Genomic DNA, 20,813 nt, shown 5'->3' on the forward strand with positions numbered 1-20,813 from the left:
TCACACTTCTGGAGAAATCAAAATAAATCTCCTCTTCCTGGTTCACAGCCATCGCCTTCTCACTGTCTTTTTTTTTCTTCTTTTTTTCCACTGAGTGTTTACATGGTGGAAGGGGCTAAAAAACTCTGCAGAAGACCTCTTCTATAAATCCCATTCATGAGGGCTCCCCTCCGATGACCTAAGCACCTCCCAAAGTCCCCACTTCCTAATACTATCACATCAGGCATTAAGATTTCAACAAACGAATGTTGGGGAGGGGAGTGTAAATAGTCAGATCATAACCTACTTTAAAAAGTTGTCCATAATTGTCTAGGGGAGTGAGAAGAGAGGAGGAAGGTGTATGTTATCTCTGAGAAGTTCTGAGCTCTGAGCTCCTTGAGGAAAGAAATGATCTCATGCAATCCTTGTTTGGATGCCCTTGCCTGATATTAGTCAAGAAAGCTTACAGCATCTAAATACTCAGGATATGCTTGTTTAGCTGAATGTGTTTCTCCTTTTTGCAGGCAGTAAAGCGGTACCACTTTTTGCTTCGCAGACGTCACCCACCAAGATGTCTGTGACGCTGCCCTCAGTGAAGCTGGAGGACTATTCTCAGTCTCTGAGCATCAGCACCGTCCAGGGGGACACAGACTCTTCAGGAGCAGATACCTTCTGAAAGGGAAGTCAGAGCCAGCATAGTGTTTGTGCCACTGGTTTTGAAGTCATTTTTCTCAAGCATAAAACCATGTCTCAAACTATTTGGTGTTTTGAGCATATTCTGAAAAACAATTTCTAATTTCTTATTAAATTCAAAAACACAATTTGGGTATTTAGGTAAAATTTTTAAATAAAATAATTTAAATATGAATCATTGTGAGTCTGAATTATTTTTTAGAATCCTGAGGTAGCTTGGCGTAGTGGAAAGGGCATGACTTTTGACATGTAAGAATGTATTCTATGAATATAATTATCTGTAGTTATGAAACGATGTTGCTCAAGGCTATTCATTCCGAATTTTTTGGTAACAACAAATAATTGGCAGCAATCTAATGTCTGTCAATAAGGGACTGACTAAAAAAGTTGTGGTATATCTGTATAATGGAGTACTATGTAGTAAAAAAAGAATTGTAAAATGTTTACATATTGATGTGGAATTGTCTCTGAGAAATATCGTTAAAGTGAAAAAAAAAACTGGGGGCAAAATAGCTACCATCATGTGCAGTGGGGAGGGGAATCCAAATGTGTGGTATGTACACACACGTACACATACATACATACATTTGCTTAATGACGCGTTGAATGTATTTGGAAGGATAAACAGGAAACTGCTAACTTATTTCTGGGAAGGAGGACCAAGTGGCTAGGTGATAGGAGTCAAGGATGACTGAAGCCACTATGTATTTGAACTTCAATGTGATGGAAAAAATTAAGTGAGGTTAATTTTTTTATACCTTCCATGTATGCCTTATAAACATTTATACTTTACAAATCTGTGAAATGTGACTAAATTACCTTTAGAAACATAAACACATAAAATTGAAAGAAAACCAAAGCATAACTAAAATTCTAGTTTCACTTGCTTCACCTTCTTGCTCTGTGATGAGAGCAGATAAGCCCCTTCTTCATGGCTGCCTGGGCAGGTGGGTTTAATACTTGTTTTGCAGGATAATGAGGATTATCGATAATGTTGGGGGTGATGCTCAGCACAGTGCCTGGCACCAGATAAGAGCTCAGTTAATGGTGGGTGTCATCATCTTGAGGAACTGAAGCATCTTACACCAGAGGGTCAGCCCAGTGAGAAGCAGGGTAGCCTAGAATTAGCAATAAAACAAAACAAAACAAAAACTTAAACATAAACAAAAATGTCTCATCTCCCTGAACATATTTTCCTGTCATAACTGAAGTTCAAACACACAGTCACTATACTCATCCTTGACTTTTTTCAGCATTTCCCTGGGTTCCTTGGTGTGTCTCAACCTTGGCTGCACATTAGAGTCTCTGGGAGCTTTAAAAACACCTCTGTTCCATTCTCAGGGACGCTGACCTCACTGATCTGTGATAGGGCCTGGGCATTGGTATTAAAAAAGAAAAAAGACCTTCCCAGGTGGTTAAAATATACTTTCGAAGTTAAAAATTACTCAAGAGCAATGTAGAATTCCTTAAGCTTCTAGTAGGGCCCACTGCCTGGGGAATTCTGGAAGAGTCTGAGGATGTCTTCTCACTAGAGACAGAAGCTGCAAAAACCTATGGAGAGGTGTCAGCCTTTCACGCACATTTCTTCCTATGTCAGCTCCTCCAGCTTCTCGGATATTCTGTAACTGAAATGCTTTAGGTTTCACTTTAGAACCCATTTTTCTTTGGTATTGCTTTTTGGACAGCTCTGCTTGTAATCGTTCCCATGAAACAAGTAGAAGAAAAATGCTATTCTCTGTATCATACTTGGTATTTGATGTTCATCTACAAATCTCTAGCTAGGGTGAACGCTGCTTCATTTTGGACAGGACGCCTTGGTTTCTCATTTTCACAGCTGCCGCTTTCTGAGAAGGATGTTTCTTAATTTTAGCAAAAGCATATTTTAAAAGTATTGGTCGTTTCTCCCCCCACCCCCACCAACTGTAGGAAACTCACCTTTGCTAATTTTAGGGTAGAAGTATAAGCTTTGATTTATTCCACTCCTCATTTGCTTAAACTTTTCGGGGGGGGGTACTTTTTTTTTGTCTGCTCATCTGTATTTTGTTTGATGGGATTTCTGGCCAGGGCTACTCCTGTAGGTATTCCCCCGCCAACCACCTCAAATCCTTTTGGAATAAATTGTGTGTGTAAAATAAATTAAATGGCATTTTTGATGTTACAAGTTTTAAGAAACCTCATTTTATAATTTCAACTTCTAGAATGAACTATTTAGGAAACGTGCTACAAGAGGCAGACTCTGTGAAGATCAAGGCTGTGAATATTGCTAGGCTTACATGCCTTAACATCAGGATAGCAGGATTCAAAATGTTCCTAAAGCAAATTTGCCTTTTGTGCACATTAATAGACTCCTACATGAATGTTTCCATTTTTAAAAGATGATTAGGTCAGTGTATTTCTTATCCCTTACCTATTCCTGGTCTCTTAATTTTGCTTCTTAAATGCTAAATATATATTTAGATCAGTTTTATTGCTTTTCTATTTAAAAACTCAAAACATTTTTCTATAAAATAAACAAAATAGTTCATGGTGGATTACTACCCCTAATCCAAGAATAATTCTGTAGTTGGAACATTTTTCTCTTTTAAAAAATGCCCTGATGCTATGGCATTTCCTTGCAGGTGAGTAACGGACAATAGTGGATAGCTGAATCCTTAGTATTTCTGTGATGCTGCTGAGAAATCCCACTGCAGTACCCTTTTCTACCCTCTGTCCATATGTGTACCTGTTTAAAAAAAATTGAGTGTGAAGGACATGGGCATGCAGTGTGGTCTACCTACAGACCAGGCTGGATAGCCTTGTAAAGGCTATGTCCTCCCTCCCTTTGGTCATCTGCCTCTCCTAGGGTATGAAGGTTAAACGCAAGGAATTCAGTCTCTTCCTACCATAGAATCATCATTTGGTCATCAGACATCAGTTCCACCATAGTTTTAAAGACAGTCTTAAAAATGGAATGGAGAAAAACAAACAGGATTATTATCATGAGAGATCCCATCATTATAGTTTAGAAAAGTTCAGAATGCCAGTCTTTTATTGGACCTAGCCCATGCTGGGAGAGTAGATTCCAAGTCACAGACTGTCAAAACTTTGAGAATAATTAGCCTTTGTCTGTATTTTTTAAAAAGATTTTTTTCCTTCTTGTCCTGAAGTGTTTACCTAGAAACAATAGGATATGTTAGCCAGAATACAGATGCCCCCTTGTGAGGCCAATAAATATTGTAAAACTGTGTGATGGTCCATTAATTGCCAAGGGAATGAGCAAATCAGTGCTCTTTCACTGGGTGTCTGTGATGTGAATGGTCTCATTTATAATTTCAGTCATAGTGCAGGATAAGTTCCTGATACATTTCTTGAGTTCAGGAACCTCTAAACCAGGTAAAAGCCCCTCAAGAAATCAATAGGCTCCTCTAACCTCCGGGAGGTCACTCCACTGAAACCTCGGAAGAGACCCAGATGGTGGGGACTAAAGAGGGTTTAAATCTTCATAGTAGCTAGTAAGAAATCCCAAGAACAGGCCTGGAACTACATAATTGATAGGGTCTATAGGTATCATTGAAAGTGTGTCTTTTTCCCTAAATTATTCAGACAATGATACTATTTCAGTGGACATTTTGTAGCATACTTTCCCAAACAAAGATTTTTTCCTTTCTATTTTTTCATAATGTGTTACCTTAGGAGTAAATATGTAAGTTGTGGTATAGGAGGTATTTTGTACCATTGAAAGAGTTGCAGGGAATTGCTCAGGAAGCTTGCTGTGTATTTTTATTTCCTTTGGTCGTTTTCTCCAATAACTGCATGGGTTCTGACAGTACCATAGACTCCCAGGATTATTTTAAGAGGTGATTGGGTTGATTTTGCTCTTTGGATAAAATACTTGCTGTGTGTAATTCTGTGTGACAACTGTCTGAGTGTCTGGTTCTAGAAGTATTTTCTGTATGTTCTGAAGTATAGAGGACGTGTTCAGATCCTATCCTTGATGGGGTTGTTTGCTAGCACTAAGCAGAGGTGTTCCCATGATTTCAGTGGCCTTTGGAGTTCCCAATGGATAACAGGTTCAACACGAGGTCAGTCTAGCCGAGGAGGTCATGGTCTGATCATTCTTTGAAATAAGGAAAAAGAAATGTTTCGGAAAAGGGAGGGGGCAAATGAAGGAAAGTAGAGTCCTACAGAGTATAGAAAAGGAAGGCAGTCGCCCATTATAGTTAGTCAGTTTGAGTGGACGGAACAAAAGTTCCGTCAGGTTTCATTATGTTGGGTGGAGTTTGCCCTTCCAAAATCGCCTGCTGGATCTGAAGGTCTCGGGTAGGCTGTTTGTGCCTCTCAGCCATCTGCTTTGGCAAGGGTTTTGGTTAGCCTCAACTCGCAGTCACTCATGGGAGTGGAAATCCCATCGATCTGAGTTGGAAGCTCATTTTCACTATAACATATTAAACCCTGGGTAGACTGTTCTGTTGTCAAGATGACCCAAGCTTCAGTCTGATAATGTTCTAAGGCATTTTTGCATCTGTATCATTGTGTTTGCAAAACAAACTACCGCGTAAAACAACTATTTATTTATTCATGATTCTGTGGATGAGCAGTTTGGTTGAGCCCAGCTGGGACCAATCTGAGACCAGACTGGTCCTGCTCCTCTTGATATTGCCTGGCTTTACACACACATTACAGTCCGTTGGTAGCTGAGGTCCTCACTCTCACGTCTGGTGGGTGCCAGCTGTTGGCGAGGCCACACAGGGATCTGGGCCATGTGTCCATGCGTCTAGCAGGCCAGCCTGAGCTCATTCACACGCTGGTGTGAGGGTTCCTGAGAACAGCAAGAGGGCGAGCTCTGGTGTACAAGCCGTTTACAAGCCTCTGTTTGTATCAAGTTGTTATTGTCTTGTTGGCCAAAGCAAATTGCATGTCGGAGCCCAGACTCAGGGAGCAGAGAAATACACTGTCTCTCCGGGCAGGAAGATCCGCACAGTCACGTGGAAGGGAGCACGTGTGCGGGTTGGCAAGAATTTGTGGCCATTTTTGTTACTTAACACACATTTTCTTTTTCTAGCAGACCTGGCCACTGTCCTAGAAGTCATATGAAGATTTGGGGGATGTCCCTTTCCAAAAAGTGATTTGAATATGTTGAAGATAAGATAATATTCTAAATAAGCTTCTGACAATATTTAGCTAGGTCTGCATACCCCCAAGTACAGTAACTGGCAGAGTTCTTCTCAATGACTGAGGGAATCTTGTCCTAGGAAGAAAGTTTGAGTTCTGAGGAGGTGATTGTGTGGCCATTAACACTAGTGACAAAATAGTAGGGGAAGGCAGATTACAGATATTTGATAGTTTAGCACTGGTGTTAGCAAAGTGTCTCAGCAATGAGCCAGATAGTTAGCTTTATATAGGCTTTGCAGGCCACATGTGGTCTCTGTCACATAGTCTATGTTCTGTTTTCTTCTTTGTTTTTTTAGTACGTTTTTAAAATGATGCAAGCACTTTTTTCTCCCCCTCATGGACCATATGAAAACAGTATGCAGGCCAGATTTATCCCATGGTTTGTAGTTTGCCAGTCCCATGTTGGGACAAGTTTTAGCTTCATTATCTCATTTGTTCTTTCTCTCCTTCCTGAATGGAGAGTAAAGTTTTTGTGTTGGGAGAGAAATCCTGCTGAGTTCTTGTATAACTATTACAGTGAAATGAGTTCCCTACTCACTGGTAAGGAAAGTAGGAATTCCCTGGGTTGGAAACAGAGTCTAGCAATGTTTTCCTTCTGTCACATCAGTAGCTTTTCAAGGAATAGGTTTTATTCACTCTGAAAACTTACAGATTATTGTTGATACATGTTTATAGCCTAAAGACCAGGATAGTTTTTTAAAATTTATTTATAAATGCTCACAGGACCTTGAGAAGGAGTTTCAGTATTTTGTTTTGCCTTTTCAGGCTTACCCAAGTTATATTAGTTATAGGTAAGACATGATTCTACCAATTCCTGGTTAAAGTTTGAAAAATACATTTTGTTGTTTACTATGGAATTTAATTGTTTTCATTATGCAAACAATCATGGGGGCAATTTAATTAATATCCTTGGGATGGATTGTAGTACTCCCAAGCAGCTGTCTGGAGATTGTCAGAAACTGTCTTCCTGGAGAACATGTCTTTGTAATTGTCAATATTGCTTTGCAGAAGGTTGGGTTGATTGTTACAAGCCAGTTATACCCAGTCTAAATGGTTAAAACTTACAGTCTGCATAATAAAACCTGCTTATTTAGCATGAGAATTAACAAGGGAGTTTGTTAGTTTCTGAGGAAATAGGTTGTCTTTGAGTGTCTACCTTAAAGATGCATTTTTAAATATTGAATAGATTATAATGAATCTTTAAAATCTTCACCATTTTTTAAAAAGATTTTATTTATTTATTTGACAGACAGAGATCACAAGCAGGCAGAGAAGCAGGCAGAGAGAGAGGGGGAAGCAGGTTCCCCACCAAGCAGGGAGCTAGATGCAGATGTGGGGCTCGATCCCAGATGTGAGGCTCAATCCCAGGACCCTGGGATTAAGACCTGAGCTGAAGGCAGAGGCTTAACCCTCTGAGCCACCCAGGCACCCCAAATCTTTACTATTTTTTATCAGTAGCTTAAGAAGGAAAAGATATACCTTGTTTCCATAACATCCCAAAGTTGTCAGTAATTTAAAATTCATATTTATTAATCTGTATTGTTTATTATTTCTTCCTTCGCCAGAGTGCAAAATCAGTCCAAGGAATCAGTTCATCTCCTTGGGCAGATTGAACATTAAGCAAGGGAGCAGCTTAGATAGCGGCATATTCAGTGGTGACAGTGTGTCTGGCATAGGAAATGCCTTTGTCATTTTTAAGATAAGAGCCATCTACAAATAGTATTAAATCAGGATTGACTAAGATTTGACCTGCCATTCCATGTGTATAGTTCTTACTTTTTACTACAGTATATAATTTATACAGAAAAGTACTAGTTGTGAGAGCTCAGTTAATTTTCATGTATGTAATATCCCTACGTAACTACCTCTACATAGAGACAGAACATTTCCCAGCACCTCAGAAGGTTCCTTTCTGCCCCCTTCCCAGTCAAAACACACGCCTCCTCCTCCCGAGATAACCACCATTCTGACTTTTATCACCATCAGTTATCTTTGCTTGTTCTTGAATATAAGTGGAATCATACAGTATATAAACTCATTTCTTATTGACTTCTTTTGTGCAACAAAATGTCTATGAGATTCATACATGCATTTGAATATAGCAATAGTTTGTTCAATTCTTTTATCGCCATGTGGCATTCTGTTGTATAAATATTCCAAATCTATTTATTCATCCTACTGTTGATGGACATTTGGGTTGTTGCCACTCTTTGCTATGAATACAGCTGCTTTGAATATTCTTGTATATTTATTCTGATGGACAGACACACTCATTTCTTTGGGGTATATTTCTGAGTAATAGGGAAGGCATATGTGTAGCTTTAGTAGGACCTAGACATTCCTTATGCTGAAGGTACCACTAAAAGTGATGGATTCGTACTCATCTAGAAGGGCTGGTAGGTGGTGGGATTAGAATGTGAATGATCTTGAATTGAAGTGTGCAAAGTAGACAATAGGATTTCAAAATCAGTACGACAACCAGCTGACAGAAAAGCTGAGTGTTGCCTAAAAGTATCAGGGATTGTTTGGCATGTGGAATGCAGAGTTAGTGCAGAAGTAAACATTAATCAGCCAAGCACAAAAATTTGTTTGTTTTGAAGATTTATTTTTTTATTTGAGAGAGAGCGAGCATGTGCAAACAAGGGGAGGGGCAAGGGGAGAGGGAGAGAAAGAATCTCAAGCCAGAGCTAGATGCAAGGCTAATTCTACAACCCTGAGGTCATGACCTGAGCTGAAACCAAGAATCAGACGCCCAACCAGCTGAGCCACCTGGGTGCCCTTAGAAGTTTTGATCAGTTAGTTTGCCACTGGTGCCCCCACACGCAGGGTGGGTATATTGTAGCTACCAAATCAAGAGATTTGTTCAGATAGGTAATAAACTTCTGGTGTAAACCTCTGTTCAATTAACACTCCCTATCAGGCATTCTTGTCTTTCTTGAACAACTAGAGAGGAAGGGGCACAGTTAGGAATATGCAAAGGGTACTTTAACATCCCTGGTCTCATGTCTTTGTAAGCTCTTGTACGGGCAATCCTGAAAATTCTCTCAGTTGTCTCTGAGTTGGGGCCTTGAATATGACAGACTAGTTTTTATTTTGGAAGACAGAGAGTATCTACCTATGAACAGATCATGATCAAAATTACTTAGTTTCAAATTTTATAGTTATTATATAGTTATATAGCCACAAATTTCTAATTATGTAGACCAAAATTATGTCTAGTTGTAACTTTTCTTTAGATACTTTATGTCCCTTTTCTGCTAGTTTTATTAAGAGATACTTGAAGTCATCCCATGAACAACTTAGATAAGGGGAACACAGCCTTTCATATCTACCAATTATATTAGACTGGATCCTCATGGAAAACTCAAACCATTGAGATGATTTATTTGGACATTGAGAAAAATATGACGGTAATTCTGTAAGTCTTCAAGTCCCATGATTTTTGCCTCATGTACCAATTCCCCTGGTTACTAAAGAAGGTTGCATATATATCCACCACCATAAAATATTTATTCATGGACGGAATGGAGGACAAGATAGCATTTGTAGGAATATAATGAATCTAAGAATCAAAAATTACATTTATTGATCTGAGGTCTCAAATCAGCAGCATTTCTTATTAGATTTATCTCTTAGCAATGTGAGCATTATAAGGACTTGTACAAGTAGAAGTAGGCCATGTTCTAAAAAATAACAAAAACAAAAAGGGATTAAACCTGAGATCTTTTCAGGTTTAAGTGAGTCCTAGGCAATTCAGGTAGGAGTTCATATTTGAATCTTAATAGGGTTGGCATTAAAAAGCATAGCCTTGGGGTGCCTGGGTGGCTCAGTAAGTTAAAGCCTCTGCCTTTGGCTCAGGTCATGATCCCAAGGTCCTGGGATCGAGCCCTGCATCAGGCTCTCTGTGAAGCAAGGAGCCTGCTTCCCTTCCTCTCTCTCTGCCTGCCTTTCTGCCTACTTGTGATCTTCTCTGTCAAATAAATAAGTTTAAAAAAAAAAAAATCTTAAAAAAAAAAAGGCATAGCCTTTAACCTTTGGATGGGGTTCTTATTCTTAAACTATGACCCTTCTAGGGTTTCAGCGAGATGCTCAAGTTGTTTACCAAGCCCCCCTGAGTTGAATCCTGAAGTCCATCTCTCAAGCATCAGGCAACTGTTGACATCTCTACTCAGCTCTTTCAGGCTTCTACCCATTGCTTTTCACTGTGTTCCTTGGCTTTTCACCCAGCACATGTGCACTTCAGGAATCAGCTAAAGATTTGAGTTTGTATGCAAATATGGGGGTTCCTCCATACCTCCTCCACATCTACTCCCTTCTTATGGAATTTTCCCTGCTCTGTCTTTAGCTCTTCTGAGAGCCCTGAACTCTGATTCTGAGTTTCAAGCCCAGCAAGACTTCCCCATTTCCTTGAGTGTATCCTCCATGGTCATGGGCACTTGGAAGTGGTTGTAAAAATGTGTTTCTCAGTAAGTGTGTTTTCTTTCTTTCAAGGTACAAATGTTCTCCAGCTCCTGCCTGCTTTTGGTCACTCTTCAGTGCCTTCTAATGATTGGTTTTTATATTTTGTCCAGATTCTAGAATTGTCACTGGCCAGAGGGTTAGTCTGTTGTAAGATACTTTAACATCACTTGAAGCTAGGATAGGAGCAGCAGTAAAGTGGTGAGGGAAAGGTAGCCACACCTTCCTTGTTGAGCCTTCTCCTCCCTTCTCTCTGTTCTGGCCTCAGTCTTTCCCACTGGCTCTAGTGTGGAAAGGCCCTAGAACTCAGTAAGGAGAAAGGAACAGAGTAGGAGGTTGGGATGCAAGGGTGGTTCAAGAATTTGGAGGAAAGGGGAGCCTGGGTGGCTCAGTCATTGAGCATTTGCCTTCCGCTCAGGTCATGATCCCAGGGTCCTGGGATCGGGCCCCACAATGAACTCCTTGCTCTGTGGGGAGCCTATTCCTCCCTCTCCCTCTGCCCCTGCTTGCTTGCATTCCCTCTCTGTCTCTCCCTCTGTCAATAAATAAATAATATCTTAAAAAAAAAAAAGAACTTGATCTCCCACTGCATTTAAGCCTCCTCTCATCAATGATATCCTAAAATACTAAAGGAATCCTTCTAAATCTGGCTTTGGACCATTTAAAGACTAAGATGCACAGGCCCCCTCCACACTCATCAAATCAATAGCTAGTGGAAGAGCCCAAGTGATTCTGATGGTTAGCCAGAATTGAGAACCATTACTCCAGGCCAGAGACCTCACATGTTTTTTGAATGAACAAGTGAGTGAATGCATATGCACTACTGGTCACGATGAGATCATTCACACAAGTTAAAACGACCTCCTCCTCCACAGGCTGGTTCTCATGCAGCCCAAATTGTTGAGGACTTGTCCGAGGGCTATGGAAAGTATCAGCCAGAGTGTGTTTTGACACTGATATATGATGCCTTGCTTCATGGGAAATAGTTCAGGAACAGCCAGGAAGTCTGAAGTCCGTTGAGAATGTGTTAAATGTGAGGTGTCCTGTTAGGTTTCTCAATCTCTCAACAGTCTTGAAATTTGGTTGTCCTTGTTCCAGTTTATATGCTCCTGAAAAAGGCCTTTTATTGTCCTGCATCTGTCATTTAAAGATATCCTTAACCGAGGAAATAAACTTCACTTATCTTTAGAAGTGTTTTACTTGGATCAGAGAGCAGCTGAATACAAATGCTTTCTGATGCCTGGAAAATAACACCCAGAGGTACAGTTCTAAAGCAACTTTGAAATCCTCCGCTTTTAATAAGAATCTTTTTCCTTTGGGAGGATAATTTTATAAGAGGCAATAATCTGGTCTTGGCATTTACCTAAGACCCCTTGGCTATTCAGTATTGTAAACAAAGCTCTTGCTTGTAAGATGAACGTATATCAAGGTTCAGGGACTTTAAACTTCCCAATAAGAAAAGTATGTGCTTCACAATGAATTTATAGCCTCATCCTATGACTGCTTTCGAGAACTTTGGTTTAGAAGAGGGAGAACATTCTCCAAGTGCTGAAGACGGTGTATGTCGTCCCCTGATAGGTTTCTGGAAGGTACATCACTGTATCTTCCCTTTCACTGCAGGTATTACTGTGGTAACACTAACCAATGATGAGAAGTGTACATGTATGTGTTGTGACTTCTCTCCTCTGAAGCATGACCAGTACACCATAGTTTTGTTTTTAGCTAGGTCTCCTTTTTTCGCTACACATTGCCATCTGGATTTTCTCTTTTAGAAATGGAACTTCCTGGAAAGCAGCAATAATGATCATAAGGAAGAAATGAATATAACACCTAGCACAAGACCATAGTCCTTTAACACACAAAAGTTTTCCGATACCTATTAATGATAATCATATGCGCCAATCTGGAATCTTGTGAAATTATAGGTTATACGAGTAGACCTCAAATTGGCACTTCTTTGCCACCCATTTTCCTAATAGAAGAACAACGAGGTGAAAAAGATTATCTCTTTAGAAACTTTATCAACATATTTTCTCTTTCGTATTATAGTTTTCAGAAGTTTTTAAGCATATTTCAGAAGCATATTGTTTTATTTGACTTAATCATCCAGATAGAATGGAGAATTAATTAGGAAGAGAAGTGTAGTGAGGTTGAAATGTGTTTAGGGCAACTAAAGAATTCTTAATATGTACTTTGAAACTCAAATTGCACTGATTCTTCTCATATCCATCTGAGCATAAAAGTTCATGAAAGGGTCCCTGTATTCCATTTTTATGGGCTTCTTCCTTAGTCCCCACCCCCCTCACTTTTTTTTCTTTCTTCCTTAGAATGCTAAATATCTTCCTTCTCTGGAGACTAAATTAGGTGCATCTTGAATTCATTTCTTAGAACATAAGAAATCTTTCTCTTACCCATGAGCTGTCAGTACCATTTACATGTTAAATGAAAGGCAAGCCTTTTCCTGAAGGAGGAACTCCAACTTTCTTCAGGGATTATCTAAACAACGTCACGTGCCCTCTTCCCTCTGTTCCGTCTTCACATGAGAAAGCATAAATCATGGAACCAACAAATAAACACAATTGACATGTTATTTCTCTTTCTATAGAGACATTGGTTCTTTAATCTCCTATTTCTTGTGAGCAGGCCTGCTTTAGAGGGCTGAAATCCTAATGTATACACAATGGTATTCTGTAAGGGAGAAAGGAAACTCTAACGGAACTGCATGTTAGAGAAATTTAATGTAATATGACTACATGAATACCTCTTGCTGTTTTGCTTCTCTCATCCCATTTGGCTATAAAAACCAGAAAGCACCCCTGCTGAAAGTAGAAGAACAGCTAGCTACGAGGGAAAATCTAACTGTGAAGTGTTGGCGGTGCTTGGTGCCAAGAACCTGAGACTTTCTTTCAAGCATGATGTTTCATTGTTAAGGCTTTATAAGAAGTTAGCTTCAACCTATTAAGAAAAGAGTGATTTAGCAATAGGGGGAAAGGAGCAATTTTGTTCCATTCATTCTTCTCTAGTATAAACAAGGTATGAGGCTAATGCTTTCTTGGCATAACATGAAGGTCTGAACTAACAAAAGAAGGGCAATTAAAGCTCACCTGGCCTCAGAGGTCTTCTTTCCAGAAAAGTTAAACTCTAATGACTGGTGCTCTGTGACCAAAATTGGCCCAGGGTAGTTGGCTGGAACTTTTAACTGGTACAGAGCAGTTCTACCAAAATAAAAGGCATGAAACCATCTGGAGGAAGCCTAGGAGAAGAGTACCGGGGGTGGGCTCTCTACGTGTCTATTTCAGGGATGAGCCCTCTGAATAGGCATCTGCTGGTGTGAATGTTGGCTTTGAAGTCGTTTTGAAAAAGGCCATGAAAGTGCATCTTGTTCCCAAAGAAAATGGGTGATGCTCTGATTTTATCATATTTCCTTTGGTTTACGTGGTTCCCAACACTTGGCCCATAGGGTGCAGGCAGCGTAGCAAGGCATTGTGGGACTCGGGTTTGGTGTGGCAGCTACACTGACAATGTGTAGGAGGGCTGAGTTGCTGACTGTGACTTCTTCACAAGTAGATAAAAGGCAACTCTTTCACACTCTAAGGCTAGATAATAAGTGGTATGTATGCCTTTGTTCTAAAGTGAGGTGCTAGCCCACTAACAGAGCACCTGCGAAGAGGGTAGTGAGAACCTAGCGCCCAACACCTACCTCATTGATATAAAGGCTGATGCCGGATATTGGAGAGAATTTCTTAGGAGAGGACTGTTTGGGGTGGTGGCCGTTTGATGGGTCCCAGTGCAAAAAGCTGAAAGGAGACCCCTTGGAGGGCTTGTGGTGTTCTGGGAGCTTGAGGAACCTGCTGAACTGTTGTCTCAGGGATCTCGAGGTGAGAAGCGGTGGCATTTACTTTGAAGCAGCAGGGAAGAGAGGACAAGAGCACTGTCCTTCACTGGGAAGGTGGGAACTCACCATGCGGCCCACCAGGGGGAGGGGAAAGTGCAAGGATCTGTATTTTTTTCTTGGACCAGAGATGGGCGGTGTGGGAGAGAGACATGCTGAAGACACTTTACATCCCCCAAGGGGGCTTCCTAGAGGACAGATGTGACCTCCAGCAGGGGCTGGGCCACTAAATTCCCTGGGGCTGCCAGCCAGAGGGAAATGCATTACATAAGTTAAAAGAGTTACAGTCTAATATTGCCTCAGTGAGCTCTGAAGAACCCAGAAACATACCACGAGAAGAGGTGTCAGCTTTAACTATTCATCCAATTTTAGGAGCGTCAGCTTAAGACAGCTATAGTCTAGCAAGAGGAAGCCAACCCCAGGTAACACTGGTGTCGGTTGAGTAAGATCTTTTATGCTTCTTTCCTCTTACCCTCACCACTCTCTAACCTCTGCAGAAGGGAAGCCTAGTGCAGAGAGCAGAAGTAGGAGAAGCAAAGAAACAGAAGACTCTCCCCATTTTAGGTCTTCCTGCTGCAGAGCCCTGATCTGTGAAAGGGGGAGGTTTCAACTTTCAGTGCAGCTCAGAATTCTCAAGGTTAAGACTGAACATTTCCATATTTGTGTTTTCTTTGTGATTGGAAGTGATCAGAGGGCTTCTTGTTAACTAGGAATGAGTGGACAGCTGTGGGGGCTGCCTGTGTGACTCATGATTTTACCTATCATCTAAGTATTAATAATAATATATTAATTAACAATGTGATTATATTAGTTATCATCCAAGAGTGAGTAGATAAGCTATGATTTAAAAAAAAAACAACATAAACTATGAGATTTTATCCAGAGGTCAAGAAATTGTTAGCTTCAGACCATGGGCTTGAATGGTGCGCCAACAAGATTATAGATTTTTTTTCTGATTTACCACCTACAAGTCAGTTCTGCTCAATCAGTGAATCAGGGAGAACTGGGAATTTGCTTTGGAAAAGAAGACATTTAACATCCCTCTTCCCCACTGAACATAGGTGTTTTCTGCTCCTGAAATGCATTTGGATAAATAAAGAATCAGATCAATGATTTCTAGAGCAGCTGAAAATGTCATTAGAGAATTTGGTTTACAGGAAAATGAAGGGAAACTATGCAGATTCTTCAGGTTTCACAGACTGTATGTCAAATGTTCCTTGGTGCAGGACGCAGGTATGTTTCTTAGTGATCATCCTACCAGGGGGTAGGAGTCTAGAAATAAAAATGAAGGGGACTGTTTTTATACAGTGGAAGAGACATTACGTGTAGAGCCATTGACAGTAGGCACCCTGCCACTTGAATACAGTCTCATTGTGAACATCTACCAACACTTTTCTGAGATCACTTGGAGTTGTTTTTTTTTTTTTTTAATGATGTGTTAAACTCCAAAATAGCCAGTTGCTAACCTGTTTCTGAAGTAGGTCCCCTGAGCGCCTGACAAGGTAATCAGTTAGAATAGCGACACTCTCCTGGCGAGTGGAGCTATCTGAGGTCAGGTGGAACATCTGCTCTTGAAGACTGTAAACTGGTCAGATAAATCGTAAATAAAGATAAGGTGGTTTGTGCAGGAGGAGGAAGGAAAATCACAAACTCTGCCCGGCTCCTGAGAAGTGTCATTTCCCAACGAGGTGGAGGGAGGCTTTTGAAGGAAATGGTGATTAGTACAAAGGCTGCAGGCTCTCTGGCAATTACCATTTTATTTATGTTTTTCTTTGATTAATGTCTGCTCATCCACTTAGCTTCATGAGAGCAGGGATCTATCAGATTTAAATGCTGCCCAGGCCTACGATCACATTTGACCTCTTCTCTTGCTTTTTTCTTTATTCTGAAAGGTATTTTCTCGGAAAGAGTATCATCTCCTTTCTCTCTCATCAGCAGCTCCCCTCACTTGGCCACCTACTCCCCACACTGCCCTCTCGGTCCCAGGGCCCGGCGGGTGATGATAGGCGTGCAGCAGCAGGAACAACATTGGGAAATACTGGCCCCGTGAGCTTTGAAGGTACTGCCTCTTGTCTCCTCAAGCAGAGGGAACCCTCGGTCCCCTGAGCAAATTTGGAAGTGGGAGCTCAGCTCTAGGGAGTATCTTTTTTTTAATTTTGGTTGATCAATTTTTGCTGGTAAGAGTGTATTTCAAATTGCAAAGAAATGTCTTCTTATGTTGGACCAGAGCTGATTGGGACATTTAAAAAAATAAAATTCAGAAAACGAGTGCATTTGGTCTTTATACTGGGGCCTTTCTTTCCTCTTTCTTTTCAGCACTGCCAGCTCTTCCAGGCTACTCTCCATTTCGAAACAAAGCAAAACAAAACCGGACTGTGTCTGTGTGTGTGCTTAATGGGATAGTCAATAAGAAGACAGTATCCGAGAAGATACAGAGTGTGCGTCCTCTATCCTATTCTTAATCTGGGGTCCATGGCTCCTGATTCTACAACTGCCTTCATCACAGTTGCCACATGATTATTTCAGCGTCTTTGTATTCATAAAATATTCCTCCAACAAGTGACATCAAACTATTTTTTAAAAAGCGAATGATTTCGGAGTGCCTGGGTGGCTCAGTCCGTTAAGTGCCCCACTCTTGACTTCCGCTCAGGCCAACATCTTAGGGTCTTGAGGGTCTATGCTCAGCAGGGACTCTGCTTGTCTCTCTCTATCTCTCTCCCCTGAACCCTTCCCTTGCTCACAGTCTCTCTCTCTAAAAATAAATAAATAAAATTTTTTTTTTTAGAAAAATGAATTATTTCTGGTTTTATATTTTGGTTCTTGAGGTTGACCACTCAACTAGAAACCCAGGGCAAGCCTTCCTCCTCAGACTGTATAACAAGGGGACTGGCCTTTCTTCCTTCAGAGAGACACATGGCAAAGAGACCTTTTAATGGTTGTTCATCTTAAAATGCACTTTAAAAATTTCAAGTAATATGCACACACACACACACACACACACACTCTAGTTTTACTAATGGGAAGGCAGCTTAAAAGCATGGCAGTGAAATCTTTTCATTCCTTCCAGACTGTGGTTCAGGGTGAATACATTAAGCATAGAGCTTGGGATTTACCTAATGGTTTTCAGAAGCCAGCTCCATACTCTGATTAATGCTGCCTCCTAATACCACTGATGTGTACCCCACTAAATCATTAGAACATTTTCCCTTGGTAATATATTAAAGCCATACATTACAGGCTACTGTGGCTCAGGTGATGTATTTCCTGCAGGGAAGCACACCCAACTGTGTAAAGGCCGTGTTGTGCACACTTGGGTAGAATTAAGCCTGGTTACTTTTCCATGGAATCTGTTTGCAGCATTGAGAGCGTTCAGAGAACTTTTGGTTCTTTTCCCAACACCAAAGAAATGCTCTCTTAATCTGCATGATTTTTCTGTTCCAAATTGAAATGCATGTAAATAATGTTGGACACAGGTTGAAAGTATGGATTTTGGAAATCATCGAAATTGGTCGGTTTGAATTTCAGCTTTCTCATTTGATGAGCTATATGGTCTTGAACGAGTAAATCATTTAGACTTTCTGTAAAATTGGAGTGTGTGTGAGTGTAATATCTATCTTGCAGGGTCCCAGGATGAGTTGAGATCATGCATGTAAAGTGGATAGCCCAGTGCTTGGCACCTGATGAATCCATAAGTGGTTCCTAATTACGAATATTCCAGCAGGGACCTCTTGATCATCATATCTAGCTTTGCGCAGTGGCAGTATCGTAGCCAATGAGGTTTATCCGAGGCGCGATTATTGCTAATTGATCATCATATCTATGCCCAACTTGGAATCTTCACATAACAACTGCTGCATTTTGAGCTGCTTTGAGTGGCTTACATGGGAGTCAAGAAAAATGATCCAGGTAATGTCCATCCATTTGGCAATCATGTGGGGGTGTTGCAGGGCAGTGCTAAGTAGCTGGTCTGGGAGGCTCTGTCCCGAGGCCAGCCTCTCACCTGTCAAGCAGCAATCAGCTTAGTTATGCTGTTTGAGCACAGAAACCCCGAGCTGCATATGTCGGGATCTCAGGGAGAGAGAAAGTACTGCTCATCCTAGTTCTTGTCCTTTGTGTTTGATACTTGGTGCTGGTAGTGAAAGGGGGAAAAAAAACAAACAACAAACTAAAAAGATTGGAGCGAGCTTTTTTTTTTTTTTTTTTTAAAGATTTTATTTATTTATTTGACAGACAGAGATCACAAGCAGGCAGAGAGGCAGGCAGAGAGAGAGGAGGAAGCAGGCTCCCTGCTGAGCAGAGAGCCCGATGTGGGGCTCGATCCCAGGACTCTGAGATCATGACCTGAGCCGAAGGCAGCGACTTAACCCACTGAGCCACCCAGGCGTCCCTGGAGCGAGATTTTATCGCCAAGTTTAGCTAAAATAATTTCATTTCACTATTCCAGCTAATCCCTGACAAGCTGGTCCCAACTGAGGCTTTGCCCTGGTCTAATCTCTTCACCAGCAAAAACCATAGTTACCTTTTAAAAAGTGCCCCTCCCCCCGGGTTTTATAGAAATCTACCTGTGCCGCATGTGAACAAGTTGTGGGAAGAAATAATATTTATCGCATATGGAGCCTAATAATAATAACACAAATAAGGAATTTTTCTATAATTTTACCAGCCTGAAACATCTACTATTTTTTAAATTTTTTTTAAAGATTTTATTTATTTATTTGACAGACAGAGATCACAATAGGCAGAGAGGCAGGCAGAGAGAGAAGAGGAAGCAGGCTCCCTGCGGAGCAGAGAGCCCGATGCGGGCTTGATCCCAGGACCCTGGGATCATGACCTGAGCCGAAGGCAGAGTCTTTAATCCGCTGAACCACCCAGGCACCCAGACTGTTTTTATTTTTTAAGAATCTTTTCCAAGCTTTATTCTGTGCATACATAATTTTATATAATTATATTATTTCATAGGTATAATAATTTAGATCAGTTTTATTAGTTAAGTAACATATGAATATATACATGCTATAAAAAGTAAAAAAAAAAGAAGTCTGTGGCACTAACAGTGAAAGTCTCCATTACCTTATTCCAACCAGTTTTTTTGTTTTATCATCTTTTTTTAAAAAAAAGATTTTATTTATTTGACAGAGAGAGAGATCACAAGTAGGCAGAGAGGCAGGCAGAGAGTGAGAGGGGAGGAAGCAGGCTCCCTGCCCCGGACCCTGGGATCATGACCTGAGCCGAAGGCAAAGGCTTTAACCCACTGAGCCACCCAGGCGCCCCTTGTTTTATCGTCAAATGGACTCATCTGCAAGTGTTATCTGTGGCTTCTTTTTATTCACTTGTACATTTTAGGGAAAACTTTGCCTGCCAACGAGTACACCAACTGTTATAGCCTCCCATTTTTCACTTAACATTTTTATGAATGTTTCTTCATGTTGCCAAATATCTTCAGAATTATCATTTTGAGCACTAGGTGGGAGTGGAATTGAGACCCACATGGCTTATTTCTGGGACACAAACCCAGCTCACTACAAAAGGCATGTTATCTCAGAGGAGCAGTGCTTATCTGACCCGGAGTTGGCCGGTGAATTATAGACCAGGTCAGTGGAAAGAAAGCAGCCCGTTCCCACTCTACAGACAGGGCAGCTGACGCCCTTCCCTACCTCTTCCTGAGTGGAACACAGGATGCAAGATTTGCATCAGGCAAATCTGAGGATGAGGACCCCATGCTAAGTCAGGGCCTGTGTCCCCAGTGACTTCCTTGAGCAACTGTTTCAGCTCTGTGTTGCGTGCCTCGAGAGGGAGAACCATCTATCTGGTTTAGTCACTATACAGTCGAGTTTCTGTCACATGCCAGCTAACGGACTCCTAACTGATACAGCTATGTTCAGTCATTCATGTATTCACTCACCGAACATTTATTGAGTTTTAATCATGTGTCTGCAACATATAGGCACGAAATAATACTAGTTAGCAGTTATGGAAAGCTTAGTATGGGTGATGCCTGTGCCACGAGCTTTCCGTGTCTTCTCGTGGCGCTTTCACAATAACCCTCTAAAGTAGACATTGTTCTCTTAACTTTACAGATGAAGGGCCTGAAACTCAAGAGATGAAGTTGCCCACTCACTAGCCCCCATCCGGGACAGACAAAGCCTTTTGGAGGCTTCACTGCAAAACGGTGTACTCCATTTATCTTTTAGGGAACCGGAGCCCAGCGAATTGGGAGGGTTGGGGGTGGAGTCAAGCAATCTGATCAGTTAACAATCTTTCCAACCGCACTGTGAAGTACCTATGATTGCTTCCATTGGCAAGTGGGATTCAGAGAGATCCAGTGACTTCAATGCAATTAATTAAGTTTGACAGACATCTGTGGGGCACTAGATTCTGGAGATTTTGTTGAGACGTTGAGGCCACAGGGCCATAGGAGGCGACGCCCGGCTGCGGTGAGTGCTGCAAGAGAGGCGAGACTTTTCGGGAATGCAAGCAGTTGCAGAAGTTGTGCTTTCTCCGGCTGGCATCAATTACTGACTTTCTGTCAGCAGAATATTCCAGATGGGCTGGTTTCTATAAAATCCCTGAGGGGAAATCCCAGGGTTTAGGTTCTGGGGGAAGGGAAGCAGGGAAATTGGCCAAAGAAGATTGTTTGAAA

General features: G+C 41.1%; 1 protein-coding gene and 1 non-coding gene across 9 annotated transcripts in view; both read left to right on the top strand.

Annotated features, from left to right (window-relative positions):
• Positions 1 to 2,816, top strand: part of KIAA0586 (KIAA0586 ortholog) — a 132,115-nt gene extending 129,299 nt beyond the window's left edge. For 3 of the 8 annotated variants that reach the window (XM_032344326.1, XM_032344328.1, XM_032344329.1), the window contains exon 31: positions 504 to 2,814. In XM_032344326.1, coding sequence (XP_032200217.1) covers positions 504 to 655 — 152 coding nt within the window. In that variant the 3' untranslated portion in view covers positions 656 to 2,814. Of the gene's footprint in view, positions 1 to 503 lie in introns of all 8 variants that reach the window. The other 5 variants (XM_032344323.1, XM_032344324.1, XM_032344331.1 and 2 more) reach the window with 3 other exon arrangements.
• A 15,100-nt stretch (positions 2,817 to 17,916) lies between these two features.
• On the top strand, positions 17,917 to 18,050 carry LOC116592075. Its single transcript, XR_004286289.1, has one exon. It is a non-coding gene; the product is annotated as a U4 spliceosomal RNA (small nuclear RNA).
• The last annotated feature ends 2,763 nt before the right edge of the window (positions 18,051 to 20,813 follow it).

The sequence above is a fragment of the Mustela erminea genome, chromosome 5 (assembly GCF_009829155.1).
Source record: "Mustela erminea isolate mMusErm1 chromosome 5, mMusErm1.Pri, whole genome shotgun sequence".
Classification (NCBI taxonomy): Eukaryota; Metazoa; Chordata; class Mammalia; order Carnivora; family Mustelidae; genus Mustela; species Mustela erminea.